This window comes from Cloeon dipterum, chromosome 4 (assembly GCF_949628265.1).
Source record: "Cloeon dipterum chromosome 4, ieCloDipt1.1, whole genome shotgun sequence".
NCBI lineage: Eukaryota > Metazoa > Arthropoda > Insecta > Ephemeroptera > Baetidae > Cloeon > Cloeon dipterum.
The window spans coordinates 32,731,818-32,755,692 of NC_088789.1; the positions used below are offsets into that span (position 1 = coordinate 32,731,818).

At 38.1% G+C, this 23,875-nt stretch overlaps 4 protein-coding genes across 4 annotated transcripts; 1 reads left to right on the plus strand and 3 right to left on the minus strand.

Moving 5' to 3' along the window:
• Positions 1-2,563: 2,563 nt before the first annotated feature.
• Positions 2,564-4,726, minus strand: LOC135943833 (RCC1 and BTB domain-containing protein 2-like). The gene is made up of 7 exons (XM_065490499.1): positions 4,709-4,726; positions 4,374-4,532; positions 3,351-3,604; positions 3,158-3,246; positions 2,929-3,098; positions 2,741-2,865; positions 2,564-2,694 (listed from the first exon to the last, which is right to left on the minus strand). Exons 1-7 carry the CDS (start codon positions 4,724-4,726, stop codon positions 2,679-2,681), a joined length of 831 nt encoding a protein of 276 aa, XP_065346571.1. The 3' UTR covers positions 2,564-2,678.
• Positions 4,727-8,708: 3,982 nt separating this feature from the next.
• On the plus strand, positions 8,709-10,067 carry LOC135943834 (putative ankyrin repeat protein RF_0381). Its single transcript, XM_065490500.1, has one exon. It carries the CDS (start codon positions 8,709-8,711, stop codon positions 10,065-10,067), a length of 1,359 nt encoding a protein of 452 aa, XP_065346572.1.
• A 1,159-nt stretch (positions 10,068-11,226) lies between these two features.
• Positions 11,227-16,066, minus strand: LOC135943835 (RCC1 and BTB domain-containing protein 1-like). The gene is made up of 7 exons (XM_065490501.1): positions 15,981-16,066; positions 15,783-15,883; positions 15,561-15,730; positions 15,377-15,501; positions 15,232-15,329; positions 15,046-15,176; positions 11,227-11,455 (listed from the first exon to the last, which is right to left on the minus strand). Exons 1-7 carry the CDS (start codon positions 16,064-16,066, stop codon positions 11,315-11,317), a joined length of 852 nt encoding a protein of 283 aa, XP_065346573.1. The 3' UTR covers positions 11,227-11,314.
• Positions 11,503-14,104, minus strand: LOC135942213 (RCC1 and BTB domain-containing protein 1-like). Its single transcript, XM_065488222.1, has 10 exons — positions 13,700-14,104; positions 13,361-13,501; positions 13,070-13,281; positions 12,850-13,008; positions 12,469-12,728; positions 12,270-12,358; positions 12,036-12,214; positions 11,854-11,978; positions 11,709-11,806; positions 11,503-11,645 (listed from the first exon to the last, which is right to left on the minus strand). The coding sequence occupies exons 1-10, from the start codon at positions 13,782-13,784 to the stop codon at positions 11,503-11,505; spliced, it is 1,491 nt and encodes a 496-aa protein (XP_065344294.1). The 5' UTR covers positions 13,785-14,104.
• Positions 16,067-23,875: the final 7,809 nt, after the last annotated feature.

Sequence of the window (23,875 nt, forward strand, 5' to 3'; positions counted from 1 at the left end):
ACGACAAAGGCACAGGCCACAGCTCGCTTTTGGCTCATCATTTTTAATTGCTGCTGTGAGCCGCACGAAAATTGAAGTTAAAGCAGTTATTAATGCACAATTTTTGTGGCGATCAGTCCAAATCAAACAAGATCACCGGCTCAATTTGAAGACAATATACGTTACAAGTATATAAATTTATCTCATCAGAATTATCTTAATCAACAACTATATAGTGAAATCTAATCAAAGTCAAAATTAATATTCCCTCAATCATTTTGAATTTATTAGACCTAAAAAATTGTATTACATTTGAATAACTTTATAAATTAGTGTAGTTCGATTTTTACCGAAACCTCATTATGTCATTATTCATCACGCTAAATTTGATTTTTTGCTAGGCTGATTTTTCTGATTAGATTTTTCGTGATTTTAAGTTACGTCCGCGAGCAATTAATTGATAGTACAAAATTCAATTCGTGCCGATCAAAAAATATATAAATTAACGTAAGAAGTGTGTTCACTACATATTGCGAACAGAATTAATTTCCCGAATTATTTTGGCGCCATCCGCTCTATGTTGACGCAAACTTACCTGGCTACGGCTAAACTTGCTTCTGCGACACGCGAGCTTGATTTAGGTTTCGGGAATAATTATTGTTTGCTCCTCTTGTGGTGACAGAGATTGTCTCTTCGGTCTGACGGCGTAATAAAAGAAGGGCGGTGGCGGTCAAGAAGTTGAAGAAGGCCCTTCACGATATGGCTCGTCGCCAGGTGGAGCAGCTGAGCTGAGCTGGAGGCTGCCCTCCGGAGGTGGGCCTCCTGCTGGCCGCCTTCCTGGCCGCACCTCCAGTTACCTCGACGCCGCCGCCCCCGACGACTCGCTTCTCCTTGACGCGCAAGAACGCATTCGGGAGGTAAGATTTTAATATCGTATTATATTGAAACCGCTTCAAAATGTGTTCAAACTTTAATTTTCACATCGTCTTTAAATAGTGCAAGTAAGTCAAGCCTGTGAATTTATGCAATCGCGTGAAAATGACTGCTTGGGAGTGTTTTTTTTATCGCGATTGCATCGCTGCGGCATCGGAATAGGCCGAGAGTCGAGGCGAAATTAACGCGCGGTCGGATTCTTATCTGACTATCACGAACATGCTTAAAGCCAGTTCCAATCTTTTTCTGCCTCGCATTATTATATAGATTAAAACTCATCCGCTGGAGTGGCTGAAGTATTTTTAAGGTTTAAAATAAAAAATTTAATAACAAGAAAAATCTAATTTCTTTGAACTCTATTAAGAAAAACCAAAATACAATTAGGTTAAAAAAGCAACAAATTGGCTCTGTGCTGTGCCGCGCGCCTTGAGCAACGATCTGCGACACGGTTATCTACAGTTTTAGAGTCTTCAAGCCGTCACTGCTTATCACTTAAATGTAGGAAATTTATTCAGAAATTAGTTTCCAATTTCACCTTGAGTCGTGGTAAATCGCCTTCTCGAAAATCCCAGCTGCGTTTTCCACCATCACGACTCTTATCTTAAAAGGAGGTAGAAAAGCGCCAAAACAAAGCTCTTTAAAAATTATTATTTGCTTTAAATGCCCATTACTGAGTGTGCAATCTGGCCTCAAGTTGATTTCTACTGTTTAGATGAATTTCAAAAAGTCGCAAAAAGCTGTGCTCCTGCTCCATTGATTGTTTGCTCACTAGAGATAACAACGATATTCGCAGTTGAGGAATTTTTTTATTTATCTTGTGCTGCTGACTAATATTGAATGGAGTGGATGGAGCCATCAATCAAATCAACAAAAAACTGTCATGTATAAGATAAGCACGACACGGCATCTGATAAGACGGAAATTACGCGTTACAGGGAGATGTGATTAAATTCTTTGATGATGCCATCCATCTTCCAAGGTCAGCAGCAAATAAGCGATGATAAGATAAGATTGGTTTGAAGTCGATCTATATCGGATTATTTATTTTTATTAGCTAATATTTATTTAAATTTAAATTTTGAGATTTAACAAAGTGAGCATTGTTCTTCTCAAAATTGCATTTTAACTAATAATTAAAGAATTTGCTGATAATTTTGGTGATATTGACAAGATAAAAATGCAAGAAGGTGCCTAACAGAGATAACACGTGTCCTAATTCGTACAAATTAATATTTATTGTAAATTGGGAACAAAGTTTTTAAAAATATACCCTTTCTGCTTTTCGATCTCAACCAACTTATTATCTTTTAAACACTCCTTGCTGCGCAGCACGAAGAAAGAACTCTCTCATGACATCATCCTTCAATAGCTTGAAGCCATCACTGTTCACAACGGCATCCATGTGCTCCATGCAGAAATTAAAAACGAACTCCCTAAGTTCCTAAAGAGAAAAGAGAGAGTCCCGTTAAGAAAATTTATTATGAAAAGTATAACAACCTCGGCAGCAAGTTGAATTGCTTTATCGTAAATCGACGCTGCTTTTTCTACGGTTACGCCTCTTTTGATAACTTTCAAGCACTCCTTTTGAAGATCAGTCATATGATAGAAGTGGGCCAGGACGAAAAGCTCTTAATTTTCAGTTAATCATTCAAAAACAGAAACCAGTGCAATTCAAGTTCTTTACCTAGAGCCAAATCTGGCTGTGGATCAACCTCGTTCGTGTAGAAGTATCTCAAAAAGGTGTAAAACGAGTCGTAGCTGTGATGCTAGATGATTTGCTCACTTAAGTAAAGTTGAGTTTTGGTTCAGTCAAAGATAAAATAATTACCTTTGGTTGCTCTCTTTCCAATTACCCTGGAACATTGTCCTGAAGACTACGCATCGCATTATCAGAATCGCTTTGTGCGCGTGGATTTTCTTTCCCTCGACAACGAAAACAACGTCAGCAGTATCCTAATCCACGACGATTAAAAGAAGGGTTTTACATTTTTAAATCATAAGTGTAATATTCCTTACGGCGTCATCAAAGGATTTCTTGAGCCATTCATAACTTTCGTTTGCTGTGTTCATTTCTTCTATCGGTTTTGGATGCAATGGTCGGAATGTCAATGCCGGAATTGGCAGTTTCGCAAAAACTTCATCCAGCGAAATGAATGAGGTTTCTATCGGTCTCAAAATGATATGGCCTAAAAATTGAATTCATGATTGGAATTGTTCAAATGTTTTTAAAGATTCAAACTCCTACCATTGAAGCTACCCCATACGTAAATTTCATCTGCTTCTGTGACTACGGCACTTAGATGTAACGTGATATGAGCAGCTACGTCTCTTATCCTATCAACAAACAAAATAATTGTTTATTTGTAAAAAAAAAATCTAGTAAATGTTTCATTCACTCAGCACTTATTAATATAACTGTCCTTTAAATTTCAAATGACCTGCCAATAATTCCAGACATCAAAGTTGGCCGGTGTGAATTTTCTTTGGTTTCATTTCCAAGTTGGCCATATTCGTTCCATCCCCAGGAATAGACTTTTCCATCGCTAGACAGAGCCAGGACATGATTTGCGCCACAAACGATTCTTGTAATGGTGATGCCTTCCAAGCCGGGCACTTTGCGAGGAATGTTTTGCTCCTCCACGTTGGCACTTTGGCCCAAAATGCCATGTACATTGATCCCCCAAGCAAATACCTTTAGAGTGAATGATCCAATAATTAGAATAATTAACGAGAGGTAATAGAGAATTAATATTTTCATCTTAAACCTGTAGAATAAGCAGCTTATTTGAAAATATTTCCTTATAGCTTTTATATGTCACGTTTTATGTTGATCTAATTGTAAGAATAATCGAAAGGTTAATATCCAAACTATTTTCCCGAGAGTGACCCATGGTTCATTCAAGAGGCAGAAGCAAGAGGAAAATGATTCTTCTCCAAGGATTATTTCTCAGTTATTTTAGAAATATTTTTCAGATTAATCAAGATTAATCAAAAGTTTATCATTGGACAAGAAAAAGCGTGACATTTGTTAGCCAGAGGATAGTAAAAAATCATTTTTTATTTATCAGCGGGGTCTGATTCGTGCGACGCGCAAGATATGACGTCCGGTATGGCGCAAAAAAAAAACGGTCGCACGTAAAAATGCGCGAAAAGAACCGAGTCTCGATCAGTATTGTGACGCATAATTTGCATTACTCTTAACTAATTGTGTCTTTTGGATCGTAAACACAAACTATTTCTTGACACTCGTACGGCAATCGAAAGAGAGCTTTTCTGCTTCCCACATTCAGACGCTATCCTGGATATGCGCAGTGGCAACCAATTTTATCGCACATCTGGAACCCCCCGCTGTGATTTTTAATCTTTGGCGAAGTTAGTTTTACCCGAGTTATTTTTGGACTGTATATTTTTTGCGGGATACTGTTTAAAAACAAAGACTCGTTAAAATATATAAGATTCACCTCGCCTGAGTCGAGGAGTGCTACAGATGAGAAAAAGAGACAAGCGATGGCAATCACAACTCCCTCAGCCGATGGAAAGTCCAATTTTACCGGAAGAGTTTGGTCTTCATTGTGTCCAAGGCCCAACTGCCTGTACTGGTTACGACCAAAGGAGAAGACCTTTAGAGTGGGGTATTGGAAAATGTGAATCACTTTTAATTGCATTTATTTTATTTAAACCTCTCTATCCGATGTTAAAACCAGAGTATGGTTAGAGCTGCAGGCTACTTGCACGACCCTTTTTGTTTCCAAAATTCCTCCTATTTTGGTTGGAATCCAGGTGTATTTTTTCGTACCCAGTCCAAGCTGGCCATAGTCATTTTTTCCCCAGGCGAAAACGGAGCCGGAAGCAGAAATCGCAAAAAACGTATATTTTGACGTATGCAATACTGAAGATAAACATCGCGTATTATTTCTGAGTTGCATCAATAATTAAAAAAAAAAACGAATTTCTTTAAGCTTTACCTTGAATATTTTGTCCGCACAATTGTTCAATCTTTGTTTGCTCTGTGCGTGGTTTCCTGTCGCCAGTACCAAGAAATCCTTCATTGTTGCCAAAGCCAAAAACTTCATCATTTTCCGTCACGTAAATTGCGCTATCATCTACGAATTTTCAATAGCACTAATGGAAGGATTTCCATTGAAACTGAGGAATTACACTCAAAGCTCTTAATTCAATTGCAAGAATCGAATGGAAACTAAATACTATAGCTTACAGCATCAGTATTACACAACATATATAATACTACCAATTTTTCTTACTTGATTTAGCCATTGAGAGTTATTGTTAAACAACAGAATTAAAAGCTTACTAAATACGACCGAAAGTCTGATAGTCCTCTTCAGTTCATCACTCAGTCCTTGAAATATTTTCCACTTATCCAAGCTGTCAGACATCGCGGCAGGCTCCGCACAAAATCAAGTTCTCTTCTGCACTGCTCGCAAGAAATGAAACATTCGATTTTAGTTTTTTATCTCCCTTGGCAACGACGCAGGCTTATCTCAATGAGCCGGTTGGCGTCTGTCTGCGCCTAGTAACTGTCACAATCTAATTTTAATCTTATCATCATAAAAAACGTCACCTTTGGAAAGCGCAGTAGGAAAAACAAGTCTTCATGTTGAAGGAAAAGTGAGTTGGTGGCCGGAGAAAAAGTGCTTTGGAATTTATAAATTTTATAAGAGCTCTGTCTATGATTTAAAATCTATTTTCTTTGTTCATTCCAATTTTGGAAAATTGACACGGCGCTTTAGCCGCCACGAACAATCTGATTTACGTTTGTTGATCTTTTATCTCTGTCATTTCGTATATGCAGAACGTGGACAAAGAAAATAATTTCTGAGCATATCATATGTATTTGACCTAAAATTATGTTAGCTTCAAAAACTGTTAATAAATTAAAATATTGAAACCTCGTTCATCCCGTTAGTTTTGATTATTTTCACTTGGCATAGTTTTTCAGATTAAATTGGGAAAAATTTGAAAATATTCGCATGTAGTGCCGCATACATATAACAAACTGCGCATTAAAAGTGAGAATTAGAGCAACCAACCCACCACCGGCGCCGCTCTTTGATGTGCGCGTGAGAGAAGCCTGACGAGCGGAGCACAAAATTATCGAGTTGATAACATCCGTTCACAAAGGCACTGCCATTTATTTAGAGCCCTCCATATCAGTATTTTTGTGACTCCGTAGGCATTAACAACTTCAGTGTATTATCCAAATAAATTCAACTGAAGCATTTTGAAAATTTCACTATTTTTATATTCAGGCAGGCATCGTTTTTTGTGCGAAGAGACAAACTGAGCGAAAAAAACTCTGCTGCCACCTATAATCCGACCTTCAATCAGCGAGACGGAAATTATGTGTCAATTCAATTATTAATGGACACACGTCATTGTTCAAAGAAAACGCAGAGGCGATGGTAAGATTTGGAAAGAGGCGTGAAATGTGTGTAAATAAGAATTATTTGTGGTAGGAAAAATTAATTGAACAAATTAAGCTATAATTCGTCGCATAATTTAACAATTTTAAAATAAAAGATCGGGTGTTAATTTTTGTGATATTGAAATTCTGCAGTGTTTCTCGCGGAGGCGCAGTCAAGATAAGAACAAGGTTAGAGCAAGAAGCCGCCTCGCAGTGATAACACATACGTCCCAATTAATAGAACTGTGCACAAGTTGTAAAAGGTGGGCAGAGAGTGCCAAAACTGTTGGCAGGCACAGCCACTGCAGGCTGTTTTTATAATTGAAATTGTGCATTTTTTTAAACCTACTCACCTCAGACTTCAGAAATCAGTGATGCATACAAAATGATATTTATATTCAACTTCAAAAATTGAAAGAAATATCATTTTTCGATTTTTTTTAGGTTCTTTGCGCCTCCAAGTCTCGGGTTCTAATCATCAGAATTGCAAAAGTTATCCACCATCTCCTCGAAGCAGCTAAATGGTTTATTGGGTGCATGCAACCATCCCCTTTAACCCCAAACGCTAAAATTTTTATAGTAAAAAAGCGACTGTCGTTCCTGGTGCCGCTCACTTAAAGAAAACACCCCTAAACCCTTCAGTTACTCAGAACAGGTGGAGATGCGTCCAACGGTGGCTAGTTTTTGCAACTCTGATGATTTCAATCGATCATTTGGAGGTGCGCAAAGATAACCTAAAATCTGGAGAAAATAGGAAAATATCAAATTCCGCTATTTTTGCAAATGCGAATCTCGAGTTCTAATAATCGGAATTGAAAAAATTAACCACTTGTTGGACGATGATCTACTCATCTCCTTAGAATTAACCATCAGCAAATGGGCGTGGCCGAGCGTCACGTTCTCATTGGCTGGCTCCGGGGAAATGAGGCGCGAAATTGCTCCATCGCAAATCGCGTCAGGATCGAGTTTTCGCACATGTTATTCATTGCGAGGTGCATGAAGAATGTATAATAATTTTGTTATGAAACTTATCGCATCCGACGACAGACTGTGACAATGTGAAGTGGATGAAAGTTTTATTAAATAAAAGAGTCTGAATAGGATCATTTTCAATTTTGCAAATTTATTATTTTAAAAATCCATTACGGACCTTCAGTCCGAGCAGGTCAGAGCCTCAGCGTCCAGGGTCAGCCCCTAGATAGGCTTAGCAGCCACCGACACATGTCCACGTCAGCGCGTACTCCGCGGCCAGGTGCAGGACGTACTCTCCATCTTGCCCGAGTTCTCTTTCTCTTATCAGATTCACATTGTTTTTCGAGTGAACGAGCATGAGATGAAAAGCGCGCGTTTTTTTATTTCTATTTCCCGCCCTATTGCTTCCGCCAATGGTATTGCTCTCAAAGTCTCAAAATCAGCTGAGAGCCACCTGATATAAGAAGGCAGGCGAGTGAGCAGTGAGTCAGCAGTCACCTGAGCGAGCCCTGAGCAACCGCGTGCAGCAGCGCAGCAGGTAAACACTATCTTGATCGTCGGAACTAACAATTTTGTGATAAATCTCATCAGATTGCAATCCTTTTAGATCTTGATAACGCCGCAATTTCGCTTAATCATAATTTAATCTCACGCAGGGGTGAATTTTAGGGTGGAATCGGTCCCTCAAGGCGCTTTTTAGAGCCTGATATAAGGACTGTAAAGAGCTGAAAAGAAACCATTGAGAATTTTATTTTCGCTGATTTTAGTTTAGAAGGTTTTATTTCTCACTACTATTCAGTCATTTTATTGTGATTAAGAAGGGTGAAAATCTTCCTATATTTTTTATTGCTGAAGAAAGCTTTTGCTAAATATTCACGAGTTGGGAAATTTAAATAGTTCTAATCTGCCAACTGATGGCGCCGCTGTTATTTTTATAATTTTCTGGAATTGGAAACGCAATTTCGAGTAAATTCTCGATTAAAAATAAAATTATTTTGACGGTTTGGAAATTCAAATTATACAATATAGCAACAAATCGCGGTCAAATAGTTTTTTTTAGCTTTTGTCTTGAACATTTTCTCGAAAAGGAATGCAATCCTCCATATAGTCAAATGTCAACCCTCTACTACTAGATTTTTACCAAATTTTTTATCTTTTATGTTCCAGAATTTTTTGAATTCTGTCAACGCTACACCCTCATAAAAGGAAAAGGATCAATTGACGGGACTCGCCAGACCAAAAGGAGAGCAGTGAGTTTTTAAATTCCTTTCATTAAAACATTTTTTCTAACATTCCAATTCCTTACATTATAGATAAACGACTTCTAGAAAACAAAAATATTATTCTCCAAATGGAATTCTCCGCGATGAAATCTTTGGAAGAAAAAATAAATTTCGTCATGAAAAACAGAGGTGAAACTCCGATGTTGCTTTTCGCCTCCAAAGTGGGTGATTTGGAAATTTGCCGCTATTTCGTGGGAATAGGGGCCCACGTCGTCGGCACCGTGGACAAAAGAGGCTCCAACGTCTTCCACTACGCCGCCAGGAACGCCGCGCACGGCTTGCAACTGCTCGAATTCTTTGCGAGCCGCGGAGCAGACGTTAATAGAAAAAATGAGAATGGTGAGGGAGCGGAAATCGTTGCCGTCAAAGAGGGAAACTTCGACTTCGCCATCGCACTGTTCAACAAAAGATCATATTTTATGAGGGATATCAGCTTCTTGGAATACTGCACCGCCTATGAGGTCAAACTGGACTTATTGAAGTCTTTGTACGAGAAAAACGCGTCCGTGGGAAACGTGGACAACAAAATCGACTTGTACTGTCTGATTCCCGCAGCGGCACGGTACAGAGACTTGGACACCATGAAGTGGGTCGTCGAGATCTGCAGTCGCAGCTCGGAATATAGCACTCATCATGTGAGAAAAGGAATTCTCCTTCTGGCTCTAAAGGCATGCGGAGACAACATGAAGCACAGCGAGCAAATCGTTAGGTTTTTAATGGAAGAGTGCAGTCTGGAACTTTTGCCGACGGATTTGGAGTGTCTTCTGAAATCCGCATTTTTGAAAGGAAACATTCCAATGGCAGATTATCTGATGAAGAAGCATGGCGCTGATATATTGGATAAAAAATCGTTTCTTGAAGATCTCATCAGCGATGAAAACGTGAAGGCCGAGAGCATTGGAGAATTCCTCAATCTGGTCGGGAAGAAGATGGATGAGCTCCTCTCTTATCCCCTCCACTTTGCTTCTCAGCATTCGAGACCTGATGTGTGCGAATGGATGGTCCGTCAGGGCTTTGACGTGACTGCTGTCGACAGAGCCACGTTTTGCACGGTTCTCCACTTTTCTCTTTTGAATGAATCGCACGGATTGGCGAACATTCGATTCTTTGCCCCGAAAATGCCCGTGAAAGACATGAATCGAAAGGATTTTCTAGGCCGAACGGCGCTTCACGTAGCCCTCGCCCAAGAAAGACATGATGTTGCTGACGAACTGATCAAATATGGCGCCGATTTAGACGTCGATTTTAAAGGATGCAATCTGCTGCTGTATTGCGTGGGAAGAAATACTCTGTCCAGCGCCAAGTTTGTGTACGCAAAAAAGAAGAGCTTGGTCGATGGACTAGGACCAGAAGGAAAGATCGCTTTGCACATCGCCAGCGAGTTAAAAAACAAGCACATGCTCCAGTGGCTGAGGAAAATCACCACCCTGACCTTGACGCTGAGGGAAATGCTCGAGAATATTTTATCACGTTAGACCAACATCAAAATTTACTGTGATTTTTACAATCAAATTTTTTCAATAAACAATCCTGTGAATTTTTTCAGGGATTCATGTGTGATATATGTCTTTAATTTCAGTTCATTTTGAAAAACTGGGAGCTTTTAGAACCACGCAATAGCTATATTTGCCTTAAATGGTTTGCAATCCGCGCATATATCAAGAGCGTACACACGGCGGCAGTTTCCGCACTCTTGTGCCAGGCATTTTTCTCACAATGTTGTTTGTTGGAAACGTTAAAAATTAATAATAACCATAGTTGGAAAAGTAGAATTTACAATTAACACCGCAACAAAGGAGCTGTTGGAAATGCTCTTGTTGCAGGTTCTGCGGCGTCAGATTTTGGGAGAAAAACATTTGCAATTATTGCGGCCAGCTCCTTTTGGTTTCCAGCGAGGAAAGTTGGCTACTTTTCCTATTTTTAGGATCATTAAGGTGTCACTAAAAATATAGGGTCGCAAAAGATATACGCTTAACCATTGGGAAAAGCAACAACGGCGTTTTCAGGGTTTATGAAGGCATCGACCTATCCTTTTGAAAACTGCATGGTAAAAGAGGGAATTAGAATGTGTTGCCGATTTAAAAAAAAAAAATCTCTTTTCACAAGCCTAACCCTGGCGAGTTGGACCGTTTGTTGCAATTCTTGGGCGTCGGCCTTCATGCTGGGAACATCGACGACGGTTTTGCTTTATTCTGCTGCGGCCGCTGGGACGGTGTGCACCTCGTCCTGCCTTTTAAAAATATTAAAAAAATGTTATTTGCTTCGAAATTTTCGTTTACCAATTGAAGGATCTGGTGGCAAGTCGATTTTGTCTGTCTATAAGTCCTTCGATAAAAGGGGTAAAAGGGGCGTAGCTCTGCCTCTCGATTGAAATCTTGCTAAAGATATATTTACGATAAGCGTGTGCTGGTTGAAGAGAATTTTTTATTTATCTGGTTTGTAGCGCTCTTTCCAAGAAGAACAAAAGAATTAGAGCAAAAGACCGCCTCGCAGAGATAACACACGTCATTGTTCGTTGAAATTAATATGAATTTCATGTTTATTCTCACTTATAGAAATACACAATTATATACATATATTATGACCTTTCAAGGGTAATAATAAAGTGACACCTCATAAACACAAAACATTTTAGGACGTTATATACACTCGTTAGGAAAGTAATGCGGATAAGGAAGACAGTAAATATTCCGCTTCTCTAAAAGAGGCAGTCGCCCGCCAATCATTTTTGAAACGCATCTTGCTGCGCAGCGCGAAGAACGAAATCTCTCACGACATTATCCTTCAAGAGCTTGAAGCCATCACTCTTCACAACAGCATTCATGTGCTTCTTGCAGAAGTTCAAAACGAACTGCTTGACTTCCTAAAAGAAAATGAGTTTACCAACCAGAACTTTAAGTTATATACATTTTAAATAGGAACCTCAACATCCAGTTGAATTGCTTGATCGTAAATCCACGCTGCATTTTCCACGGTCACGCCTCTTTTGAAAATTTTCAAGCAGTCCTTTTGCAGATCAGTCATGACATAAAAGTGGGCCAAGTCAAATAGCTCTTTATAAAAAATAACAATTAAAAATAGAATCCATGCATAATACTGCAATTGAAGTTCTTTACCGAGAGCCAAATCTGGCTGCAAATCAACCTCGTTGGTGTAGAAATATCTCAAGAAGGCGTAAAATACATCGTAGCTGTGATCCTCGATGATTTGCTCCCTTTTAAAATTAAATTTTATTTTATTCGCAAATGAAATAAATTATACCTTTCGTGGCTCTCCTCCCAATCGCCCAGGAACATCGTCTCGAAAACAGCGCATTGCATTATCAGAATTGTTTTGTGCGCGTGGATTTTCTTTCCCTCGACAACGAAAACAACGTCAGCTGTTTCCTATTAATCGGTGTTATACATTTTTGAAACATATGATATGTATAAATTATTCCTTACGGCTCGATTAAAAGACTTCTTGAGCCATTCATAACTTTTGTTTGTAGTTTTCTTGTCTTCGATAGGCTCATCAAGTTTAGGACGCAACGGTCGGAATGTTAATGCCCCATTTGGAATTTTCGCATAAACCTCGTCCAGAGATGTGATTGAGGTTTCTGCTGGGCTCATAATGTTTCGGCCTTAAAAATGAATTCGTGATTGCTATTTTTTCATTATTTGTAATGATACTCGCACCATGTAAGTAACCCCAAATGTATACATCATCTGCTTCTGTTACCACAGCACTAACATCACTTTCGAAATGAGCAGCCACGTCTCTAATCCTGTCCAAAAAAACAAAATATATAAAACTGAAAATAAGTGTTCATTTTTGTAAGATTAAAATTTCACTAAATCAAAACTGGTATTGAGATACTTTTTATTTTCATCTGACCTGCCAATATTTCCAAATAGCAAAGTTGGTTGGTATGAATTTTCCCTGGTTCCATTTCCAAGCAGTCCATATTTGTTCCATCCCCAAGAATAGACTTTTCCATCGTTGGACAAAGCAAGGACATGATTTTGGCCACTAACAATTCTTGTAATTTTTATGCCGTCATCCAAGCCGGGCACTTTGCGAGGAATGTTTTGCTTCTCGACCTGGTTTTCACTTTGTCCCAAAATGCCAAATGCATTACTCCCCCACGCAAACACCTTTAATGATCCAATAATTATTTATAGTCATAAGAAAATGAATATTTCAATCCTAAATATCTACAAAATACTGCTGTTACTGATATCGAACAAGACACGTAACATAATTATATGAAATTACCTCTCCTGAGTCTAGGAGTGCTACAGATGATAAATAGAGACAAGCGACGGATGTCACAACTCTCCCAGCCGCAGGCAAGTCCAATTTTATTGGGAGAGTTTGGCAATAATTGTGTCCCAGTCCCAACTGCCCGAAATCGTTATGACCAAAGGAGAAGACCTTTAGAGTTTGAGATCTATTTAGAAATTGTGGATTTATTTGAATTTGATTAATTTTTTACCTCTCTATCAGAAGTTAGAGCCAAAGTATGGAGAGAGCTGCAGGCCACTTGCTGGACCCTTTTTATTCCCAACATTCCTTCTTCTATTTTGGTTGGAATCAAGGTTTCTTGTGTCGTACCCAGTCCAAGCTGGCCAAAATCATTATTTCCCCAGGAGAAAACAGAGCCGGAAGCAGAAATCGCGAAAAACGTACAGTTTGAGAATTGCAACCCTGCGAAGAAAAATAAAATTACATATTATATTTGGGAGTCGCATATAGTTATCAATAATAAATACAACAAAAGTGTCACCTTGGATGTTTTGACCGCACAATTGTTTAATTTTTGTATGCTCTGTGCGTGGTGTCCTGTCGCCAGTACCAAGAAATCCTTCTTCGTTTTGGCCAAATCCGAAAACTTCGTCATCTTTCGTCACGTAAATTGCGCTGCCTCCTTTAAATGAATAATTGCGCAGATGAGAAGGATGTACGTTGGACACTGAAGAGTTATTCTCAAATCTCAAATTATATATATGAAAGCAATGAATTTGGCAGTGGGCAAGGGAAACTAAATAATTGTAAAATTCACCACCGCAATTCAATATGTAATTATTAATTTTTCACAATAGACAAAATGAAATTTAAAGTTTACGCAATACGACTGCAAGCCTGATGTTGCGCTTCAGCTCATCGCTCAGATCCTGAAATATTTCCCACTTATCCATGCTGTCCGACATCGTGGCAGCAGCAGAGAGACTTCTCTTCAGCGATGCACACGCATGAAAAGCAGGTGCCCGAATGGGCAATCGATTATTATTATTTTGATCGAAAAACACGCCACTTTGAAAAACAGGAAGAATAAAAACAAGTTTTTAATTTTGTCGAAGGGAAAAATATATTTATCAAGGCTATAGTCATTGGAGTAATAATATGTACTCGATTGATGCTTTATTGCATAATTTATTTATGCTTTTTAGAACGTCATTTACTAGAGCTCCATCAAATATTTACAATCTTTTTAACCAAGTTTGGAAATTCGACTTGGATTGCATTGCTGCTCCACCCATTATTAGAAGCGACCATGAATACCCGCGTGTCTCATTATCAGCACATCTCATTACTTTTATTCAGGCAGACAGCGTTCGGTGCGGCGGCCTGAGCAATAAAAGCAACAAAAAACAGATTCATTATTTAACCGTTTAACATCTCGGATAATTCGCAGTTCTCACAAGCGTCTCCTTTTATATGACAGGCAGCTTTTTTGTACAAGGCCTACACCATGTCACTAATTTTGAATGGAGAGGAGACAGCCATCAATAAAATTGTCAGACAAAATCGCCAAGTCAGATAAGCACGACGGCACCCGATAAGACGGGAATTATACGCGTGGCAGAGTGCGTTATATTTTGTCAATTCTTATACGCTGATCTCATCATCCAAAGTCAAGACAGAATTAAAAGGTTTGAAATTAGTGTAAATCGAAATGGATATGTTAGGAAGATTTATTTAAAATTGATTTCTGATATTTAACAAAAAGTGAGAAATTTTTCTTCTCAAAATTACACAATTTTAACTGACGTGCGAACACAGCTAAAAATTAAAGACAATAATTTATTGCTGTTTATTTTTGTGAAATTATAACTTCGCGGATGCGAAGAAAAAGATAGGTACAAGATTTGGAGCAAGTAAGTGCATAAAATAGATAACAAACTTCCTAATTCGTACAAATTAATGTTTACTGGATATAAGGAACAAATTTAAAAAAAAAATACCCGTTCTGCTTCTCTCAAAACCTACTTATAATTTTTTAAACACTCCTTGCTGCGCCGCACGAAGAATGAAATCTCTTATGACATCATCCTTCAAGAGCTTGAAGCCATCACTGTTCACAACAGCATGCATGTGCTTCTTACAGAAGTTAATAACGAACTCCTTCAGTTCCTAAAAAGAATTAAGTTTACCAACCAGAACTTTAAGTTATACAAATTAAATAGGAACCTCAACATCAAGTTGAATTGCTTGATCGTAAATCCACGCTGCATTTTCCACTGTCACGACTCTTTGGACAGTTTTCAAGCACTCCTTTTGCAGATCAGTCATGCGATATAAGTCGGCCAAGGCGAAAAGCTCTATTTATACATAATTATTCAAAACAGAAACCGCAGTGCAATTCAAGTGTTTTACCGAAAGCCAAATCTAGCAGCAAATCAACCTCGTTGGTGTAGAAGTATCTCAAAAAGGCGTAAAATACATCGTAGCTGTGATGCTCGATGATTTGCTCCCTAATTTAGAGTTGAGTTTTGGTTAATTCACAAGTTAAAATAATTACGTTTGGTTGCTCTCCTTCCAATCGCCCTGGAACATCGTCCTGAAGACAGCGCATCTCATTATCAAAATTGCTTTGTGCACATGAATTTTCTTTCCCTCGACCACAAAAACAACGTCAGCAGTATCCTATCCACGTGACGTTTAATCAATGTTATAAATTTTCTGAAATGTGCATTTTTCCTTACGTTGTCATCAAAAGATTTCTTGAGCCATTCCGGATTTTCGTTTGCAGCGTTCTTTTCTTCTATCGGGTTAGGACGCAATGGTCGGAATGTAAGGGCCCCATTTGGAACATTCGCAAAAACTTCATCAAGCGAAGTGAGTGGGGATTTTGTCGGGTTCAAAACTTCTGGGTCTTAAATTCGTGACGGTTATTTTTTAATTCTTTTAAAGATTCAAACTCCTACCAATGTTGCTGCTACCTAAAGCACTCCAAACGTAAACTTCATCTGTTTCTGTGACTGCAGCACCAAAATTGTGCGTGGTATGAGCAGCTACGTCTCTTATCCTATCAAAAAACAAGATAATTCACAATTTTTTCATATAAATATTTCATTCATTCAGCACTGATTAATATAAAAATAGTCCCTTAAATTTCCACTGACCTGCCAAAATCTCCAGTTATCAAAGTTGTTGGTTGGTGAGAATTTTCTTTGGTTCCATTCCCTATAGCTGGCCAACGCAATTCCATCCCCAAGAATAGACATTTCCATCGTTGGACAAAGCTAGAGCATTATTCATTCCACACACTATTCTTGTAATGGTGATGCCTTCCAAGCCGGGCACTTTGCGAGGAATGTTCTGCTCCTTCACGTCATAGCTATGGCCCAAAATGCCATATACATTGTTCCCCCAAGCCATTACCTTGAAAGTGAATTTGACGAGAATTATTGTTTCCATCTTTTACCAGTTTTACCGATTTGAATAAAATGTATGTTACTCTGCTCAAAACAAAAGACTATCGTCAAAAGATATGATTTTCACCTCTCCTGAGTTTAGGAGTGCTACAGATGATAAAGCTAGACAAGCAATGGATGACACAACTCTCCCAGCCGCAGGGAAGTCCAATTTTATTGGAAGAGTTTGGCTACCTTTGTGTCCAAGTCCCAACTGCCCATAATCGTTGCGACCAAAGGAGAAGACCTTATGATTGGAGTAATTGGAAATTTTTAATTAATTCGCCATATGCATAAGCATGCATTAGTGTTCGTAGCCGCTACAGATGGCGTTAAATTTAATGTTAATATATAGGCACTTCCTCTGATTTCAGACTCAGTTCTGATACTGAGCATTTTTCACTTTAAATACTTTCTTTTGACATGCTGGAAACCAAAATCAGTCCAGCCATTCGCTGTAGAAACGCTGGAAAAGATTTTATATTTCAAAAAAATATTTTTTTTCACGATTCTACGGCGTTCGGCTTAACCGATTTTGGTCTTCAGAACGTCAAAGGAAAGTAAATTAAGTGAAGAATGTACAGTATCAGAATTGAGTCTGAAATCAGAGGAATTAGTGCCTAAAAATTATTATATTATTAGGCACTTAAATTTATTACCAAAGTATACAGTGACGCCACCTGTTGGCAGCTTCGAACACTAAGGGATTATAGAACTGGTGTATTAGAAATATATTTATTTAAAACCTCTCTATCTGAAGTTAAAGCCAGCGTATGTTCATCGCTGCAGGCCATTTGCACAACTCTTTTTGTTTCCAAAATTCCTTCGATTTTGGTTGGAATCAAAGTTTCTTCTTTCGTACCCAGTCCAAGCTGGCCGTGATTATTTATTCCCCAGGCGAAAACTGAGCCGGAAGCAGAAATCGCAAAAAACGTAATCCTTGAGAACTGCAACCCTAAATCAATACATGCCGTATTTATTTGGGAGTCACGTCAATAATTAATCCTTAAACTTCACCTTGAATGTTTTGTCCGCACAATTGTTCAATTTTTGTGTGCTCTGTGCGCGGTTCCTCGTCGCCAGTACCAAGAAATCCTGTTTTGTTTTCCCCAAAGCCGAATACTTCATCATCTTTCGTCACGTAAATTGCGCTTCCTTCTTTAAATGTTAAATAGCAAAGATCAGAGCAGGATGCACATATTGAAATCAATGAATTTGGCAGCGGGAAGTGGAAATTAAATAATAGTAAAAAATGCACCACCCAATTCAATATATAATTATTAATTCTTTTACATTAGACAAGGCCATTTAAAGCTATGCAAAACAAAATAAAACTAATAGCTTACCAAAAACGACTGCAAGCCTGATATTCCGCTTCAGTTCGTCGCTAAGAACCCGAAATATTTTCCACTTATTCAAGCTGTCCGACATCGCGGCAGCTAGCAGCAAATTCTCTTCACCACTGCGCTGCTTGCAAGAAACGCAGGAAAGAAATGACAATAAATAAGCATTCGATTTTGTTGTTTTATCTCTTAGCGACGACGCAGGATTAGGATTATCTACGAGCCGGTCGGAGTCTGTCTGCCTGGCTGCAGCCATAAAATTGTAATCATGCAATAAAAATACACGTCGCGTCTTGATAAGCACGAGAAAAACAATAATTATATTTAATTCTTTTGGAGAACGTAATAGAATTATCATTATCATAAGGCCTGGTGACTAAAAGTGCTTCGGAATCTTTATTAAAAAATGCCTTTTTATGATTTTTCAAAAGGAAACAATTGAAAAAATTCGCATTTGGTGCCGTTTGTGATAGCGGACGTCGCAACAAAAGACAATATTGGAGCAACCACCAACCGTCGGCGCCGCTCTTTGATGTGCGCGACAGAGAAGCGTGATGAGCGGAGCAATAAAAATTACCGAGTTGATATCATCCGTTCACAAAACACAGCAATTTTATCAGTATTTTTTTAACTCGGCAGACATTAACAACTTCAGTATTATCCAATTAAATTTCATTAGAGTATTTTGAAGTTTTTATTAAAAAATATATAGCTCTGTGGGAACCGATTCATTGATTTTACTTTTCCCTCTGTAATCAAAACAAAAAATCGTTTTTTTATATTTTTTGTGTGTTCTGGATGTGGATGTAAGGGGTAAAGTTGCCCTGCTGACTCGCAATAAAATCATTTTGAATCTAAGTCTGTTTCCTGAGAGATTTTATTATAGGCTCAATAAGAAACAAAATGAATTAAAAGTTTTCCGCGCACTAATGCGGAATTTCGCCAATGCTAGGTATTAGCTCAAGATTGTCCTTCGAATTCTGCCTAAAGGAGGTTTGCATTCTTCTCATCCTCAGGGTGAGCCACGCAATCAAAGTTCCGCACAAGACCAAGCAACACACGAGCAACCAAATCAGAACTGTGATCAAAGACTGCTGACTTTTGCAGTGATCTTCCGCAAGATCAGCAACACCACCGTTTGATTCTAGAGCCGGTCGGGGAGTTCCGTACTTGCTTGTCGGCATTTGTGTGCTTTTCACGACATCCCAAGTCCCTTCATTCACGTAAGGCGTAGTCAATGCTGCAAAAAGAACAGGAACGAGAAATTTATCAGACCCTGACTGAGACCGGGTTATTTGTCTTGGTATGTCTGAATATAAGAGAATTCATTCAATTGACCAGTTGTAGAAACCATTAATTGGTGTTCGAAGCCAACGTATACTTTCATTATCAATTTTTTTAAGGCACTTCCGCTGCGATCTCACTCAGGCTCAATCCTGCCACTGTGCGTTCTTTACTTTATATGCTTTCTTTTGACGTGCTGAAACTAAAATCGGTTGAGCCAATCACCGTAGCTAGAGTCGCAAAAAACTATCCGATGATATTTCTGCGGTGAATGGCTGGACTGATTTTGGTTTTCAGGACGTCAAATGAGAGCATATTAAGGATTGAGCCTGAGATGGCAGTGGAAGTGCCTTAAAATTACAATGAAAGTAGTATACCGTGGCGCTGTCTGTTGGCGGCTTCGAGCACTAGGGTTTACACAATTGGTGAATTCAATAAAAATAGTAGCAAATCGATAAAAAAGACGCGGGTATGATTTTTTTTCAGATAAATATGTGGTAAAACAGCACAAAATTTTGTCGTTTATTTTTTTTTCTCGCAACGCGCGGAAAAAGGGAATTGGTTTTTTTTACCTGCGGACGTGCTGAATATATACGATCGTGCGCCGACTGCAGCCTTGAGTATTTTATACTTAGTGTCGTTTTTAACCCCAGGTTTATTTGCCGCCGTCACCCAAAAATTGCCGTTCGTGTCCAAGGCAAAAGTAAATGGCAGTCCAGAATCCAGTCCTCTGACCTAAAAGAGTACAATGACTTGTTTGATATTGTCAACCTTTCGCACACTCAAACATATATTCAGGTTTAAAGCGAGCGGATGTAATAATTTAGTTTTGTAATTATTTTATATCATACATAATAAAAGACGATATTTTAAACTTTTCCAAAAGCTAAACCTATTTCTTATATTTTTAGACCTTGCAAAATTAACAGAAATTTGAAATTTTTGGGCAGTACAAAAAGCTTTCGATTTTTACAGAAAATTTTTACCTCATAAAACCGCTGCTCACGAAAGGGCTCCGAAATATTCCATATGGAGAGGTAATTTTGACGGTAAAACGCGGCATACAAGATATTGGCGCTGTCGATCAACATTCTGGTGGGTTTTTCAGTCCATTCGCCGATGAATTTTACTGTAGCGTTTCCACCTTCATTTCTCAGCTCAGAAACAGAAGCTGAATACAATTCATTGGAAAAATCTCTTGCAAGGTACAACTGTCTCGCTTCGCTGTTGGGAGAGAGGGCCAAGGAAGTCAATTTTCTGCCAGGTGTTTTAACTGACCAGGATTTGTCCATTTTTCGGCTGTAAACGATGATGTGCTCAGCAAAATAGTCCGTGATGTAGGCAAGGTAATCGTCTGGCGTTTTGTCGAGCACTATATCACGCAGCCACCTGTTTTTGTATGAGTGAGTGACGACTGTGTCCGGGAAGTGGTGAACGCGCTCGGTTTTGTCGTTGTTGAGCAGCTCGAATATCCAAAGTTTGCTCGAACAATTGCTGCTGCCTTGATCAAGAACCCACAACCGACCATCAGTGTCCGTTTCCATACCTCTTGCAAACTGAATCGTTTCGCAGTTGTGTTTTTCCTAGCAATAGAAATAAAACAGTTACCATACTATTCATATTATAAAATATGTTGTATTTTGCACATAATTATTTTTGATTTTATCTTGTTTAGTACGTGACTACCAAAAGATAAAAGAAAAATTCATTTTCTTAGCTTTCCAAATGTAATTTAACGTGGAACATCTTTGAAAAAAGGCAAATTTTAGGAATTACTAGATTTGTTGTTTTAGTTTAGTATATACTGTTCCATTTTTATTGAATCTCTCAGAGGAACAGTCCGAGCTATATTGTTCAGAAATATTGCGTTTCGTCAAAATGAAATTCAAAATCCAGCAATTTGGAAAATTGTCCAATATGTTAGACTTTAGACATCACATAGCTTAAATACATTTGCGTACTTTAGTTCATTTCACGTCAAATTGAATTAATTTATACTAATAGAGGCTCAAAACAGATTATTCATTCAGAGACTTACATGGAATTCCCAGGAATGGAAAGGAGTGAACTTTGGATGTGTGGTACACGTGACGTTCGTTGGCAGCCACACCAGTGAGGCAGGAATTCCGCCATGTTCATTTTCATGGCTCAGAAACAACCTGTCTCCAAAAACAGCCACATATCGAAGATCAATATATGATGTATAATGATGTGTTCCAGACTTTCCATCACTGGCCGTTATGAAATTATATAGCTGATCCCGCTCGTAGACGGTTGTGAAGTTAATGGCGTTGGCCAGACAAATGCCATGCAATAAGATGGCAGCAAGGAACGCAGACATTGTGTTCGAGCTGAAAGCATACAAATTGTATGATTAAAAAAAGTTTATTAAATCGCTTTAGTACAGATATTTATGGCTGGCAGTTATCAGAGAAATGTTTAATGCTGAAAATATTCGCTTAAATCCTTTATATTTACTAGCAGAGTCTCGGAGAATTAAAATCAAACAATTAACCTACTCTCAACTGTTTTTATTTTATACAAATTTTTGGGAAAGGTTGAGGTTTGAAACAAAACAAAATAGCCTTTAATGCTTTTGTTTATTATTGTTTTTCAATACACAAACCAATAATTAGGGTTGTGCAAAATTGATTATCGATTATTATTTTCTGTTGCCTTTATGATGGGGCGGATCACGGCACCGTTTTTAAGCTCGACCTTGAAACACTGTACAATGCTTGCCTTATGCCCAGCGTTGCCATTTTCTCTCAAGGTTGCGTTGCCGTGATCCGCCCCGATGTCGGGACTATCAAATGAGTACGAATCATCAATTTTTAAGCATTTTGGCAGATTTTAGAAATCGATTATTTTCGATTATTTCGTCCAAACCGACTATTTTTCGATTATCTCCCATAAAAAAGCGATTATTGTCTGATTTCTTTAAAAGGGGTTATTTTCCACTATATTTTGTCGAAAACCACGCAACCCGCGAACGTGCAACAGTGTTTTAAGCATCAGAGAGGCTGCCAAAGCAAATTTTTTACAGGAATCTTACAAAATAGATTATTTTAAAACAATGAATCATTTAAATATACAGTAGATATTGTTTTAATAGCTCAAATTTTAATATTGATAATTTTTATATCTTTTAACAGTAATGTACGTGAGCAATGATTGATTTCCAATGTAACAATTTGTAAGGATCGCATGAGGTAACCAGTCGCAGAAAGTTGTTGTTACTTAAAGTATAGCTTTACAGCAAACAGAATATTTTTAAATTTACCCGAAATTAGAGAAAAGCTTAAATTTTTTCCAAATTTGCGAGAAAATCGGCTATTAAGCTTGCATGTTAGTCATACTCCCAGTCTAATCAATATATTGATTTGAAATCATATAGTTTATTTCACTAGAAGAGAAATTTAGATCATAAATCACATACGATTAATTGGACAGATCGAGACGGAAGGAATCAAAATCAAGCAAAAAACTCTTTGACAAACTCTATAATTTGTCAACCAGTTAGGCAATATCTGTACTTAAATTGTTTGACAGACCTGATTTCATTATTGCTCATTCTAGAAGTTGCCTAATTCCAAAAACAATTAACAAAATGAACAACTTGCTAAAGCCAACAATGCAAAATATTTTTAATCTTTAGCGGACTTTTAATTGTAAGTTAAATTTTAACTTTTTCACTCTAACAATTTTTTTTTAGTATTTTGACCTATCACTGCGACTTTAATTAAATTTTAACTGTCTAAAAATACTTCAACACGATTAAAACATTCCACAAGAGCTAATAGTGATATAAAAATTTAAAATTGTTTTCGGCAAAATGTTATACATTTTAATATCCTAAACGAACTTCTTTTGCTTTTCCAATAAAAAATGTATCATAGAAAAATATATAATTTATCGCCTATACAGGAACAGGAATTAACCACATATGAAACCGATTATTTGATAGATTATTTGACTAGAAACCGATTATAAAACTGATTATTTGCCTCTGAATTTCCGACTATAATAATCGATTATTTCTTCGCCAAATCGACTATTTCTGCACATCCCTACCATAATTAAAAAAATCGATGAAATGCTTGAAAAAGCAAAAATGCTTGTATTTCACACTAATTTAAACGAAATCTCGAGCATGCGAATTGATATTTCAAATAATGTAAGTTACCGCAGATAATACCCAAATATTACAAGAGAGCGAACTCACCCCGGGCGTGCCTCTCGCGCGGTTACTCTTCTCGTTGTGTGCTGTGCTGATAATGTACGTGGTTTTCCTCCGCCTCGCGAATCGAGACACGTGACGCGACGCAAAACAGACAATCCGCGTCGTGGCTCAGCATTATTTGGCCCCACAAATTTCGCTTTTCACTCTAATCTCATTAGAAAAAGGTCATAGTGCACGTTTCTCTTGATTTTGAGTTGGCATAATTGAAGCTATAACTATTACTTCGATTGCCAATAGAGATAGAATTTATATTATCAAACAAACTTTGAAATGCTTTTTAATTTGCGAAGCTATCTCTCCAATGTATCAGACATTTATGTTTTCAGGTGCTATATATGGTTTAGCTCAGTTATTTTTTTAATTGCTAAAAAGTGGCCTATAAGTGTTAATAAAAAAGGATTAAGGACTGGGTTGCAACTGCGTATTGTTCACACGTTTTCTGTTGTGTAATAAGCCCGGTCGAGTAGCCGCAACTGATTGTGAGTGCGCGCCAGCGGAGTGGAGATAAAGAGGTCAAACGGCGGCGATCGCTCGCGCTCTTTCATGAGCCTTGAAAAGATCTGCGTGCGCCAAATAATTATTCTGTTAAAGAAACACGCACTTGATTGTTGCGAGCGGTTGGGCGGCCCGTGAATTAATTCGCAAAACGAGTACTGTCGAGAGCAAAAGACGAGCACCGCCATCCTCTCTCTTGGCCCGCTCCATCCGCTACTCGAGCCAACTGAAAAAATTAT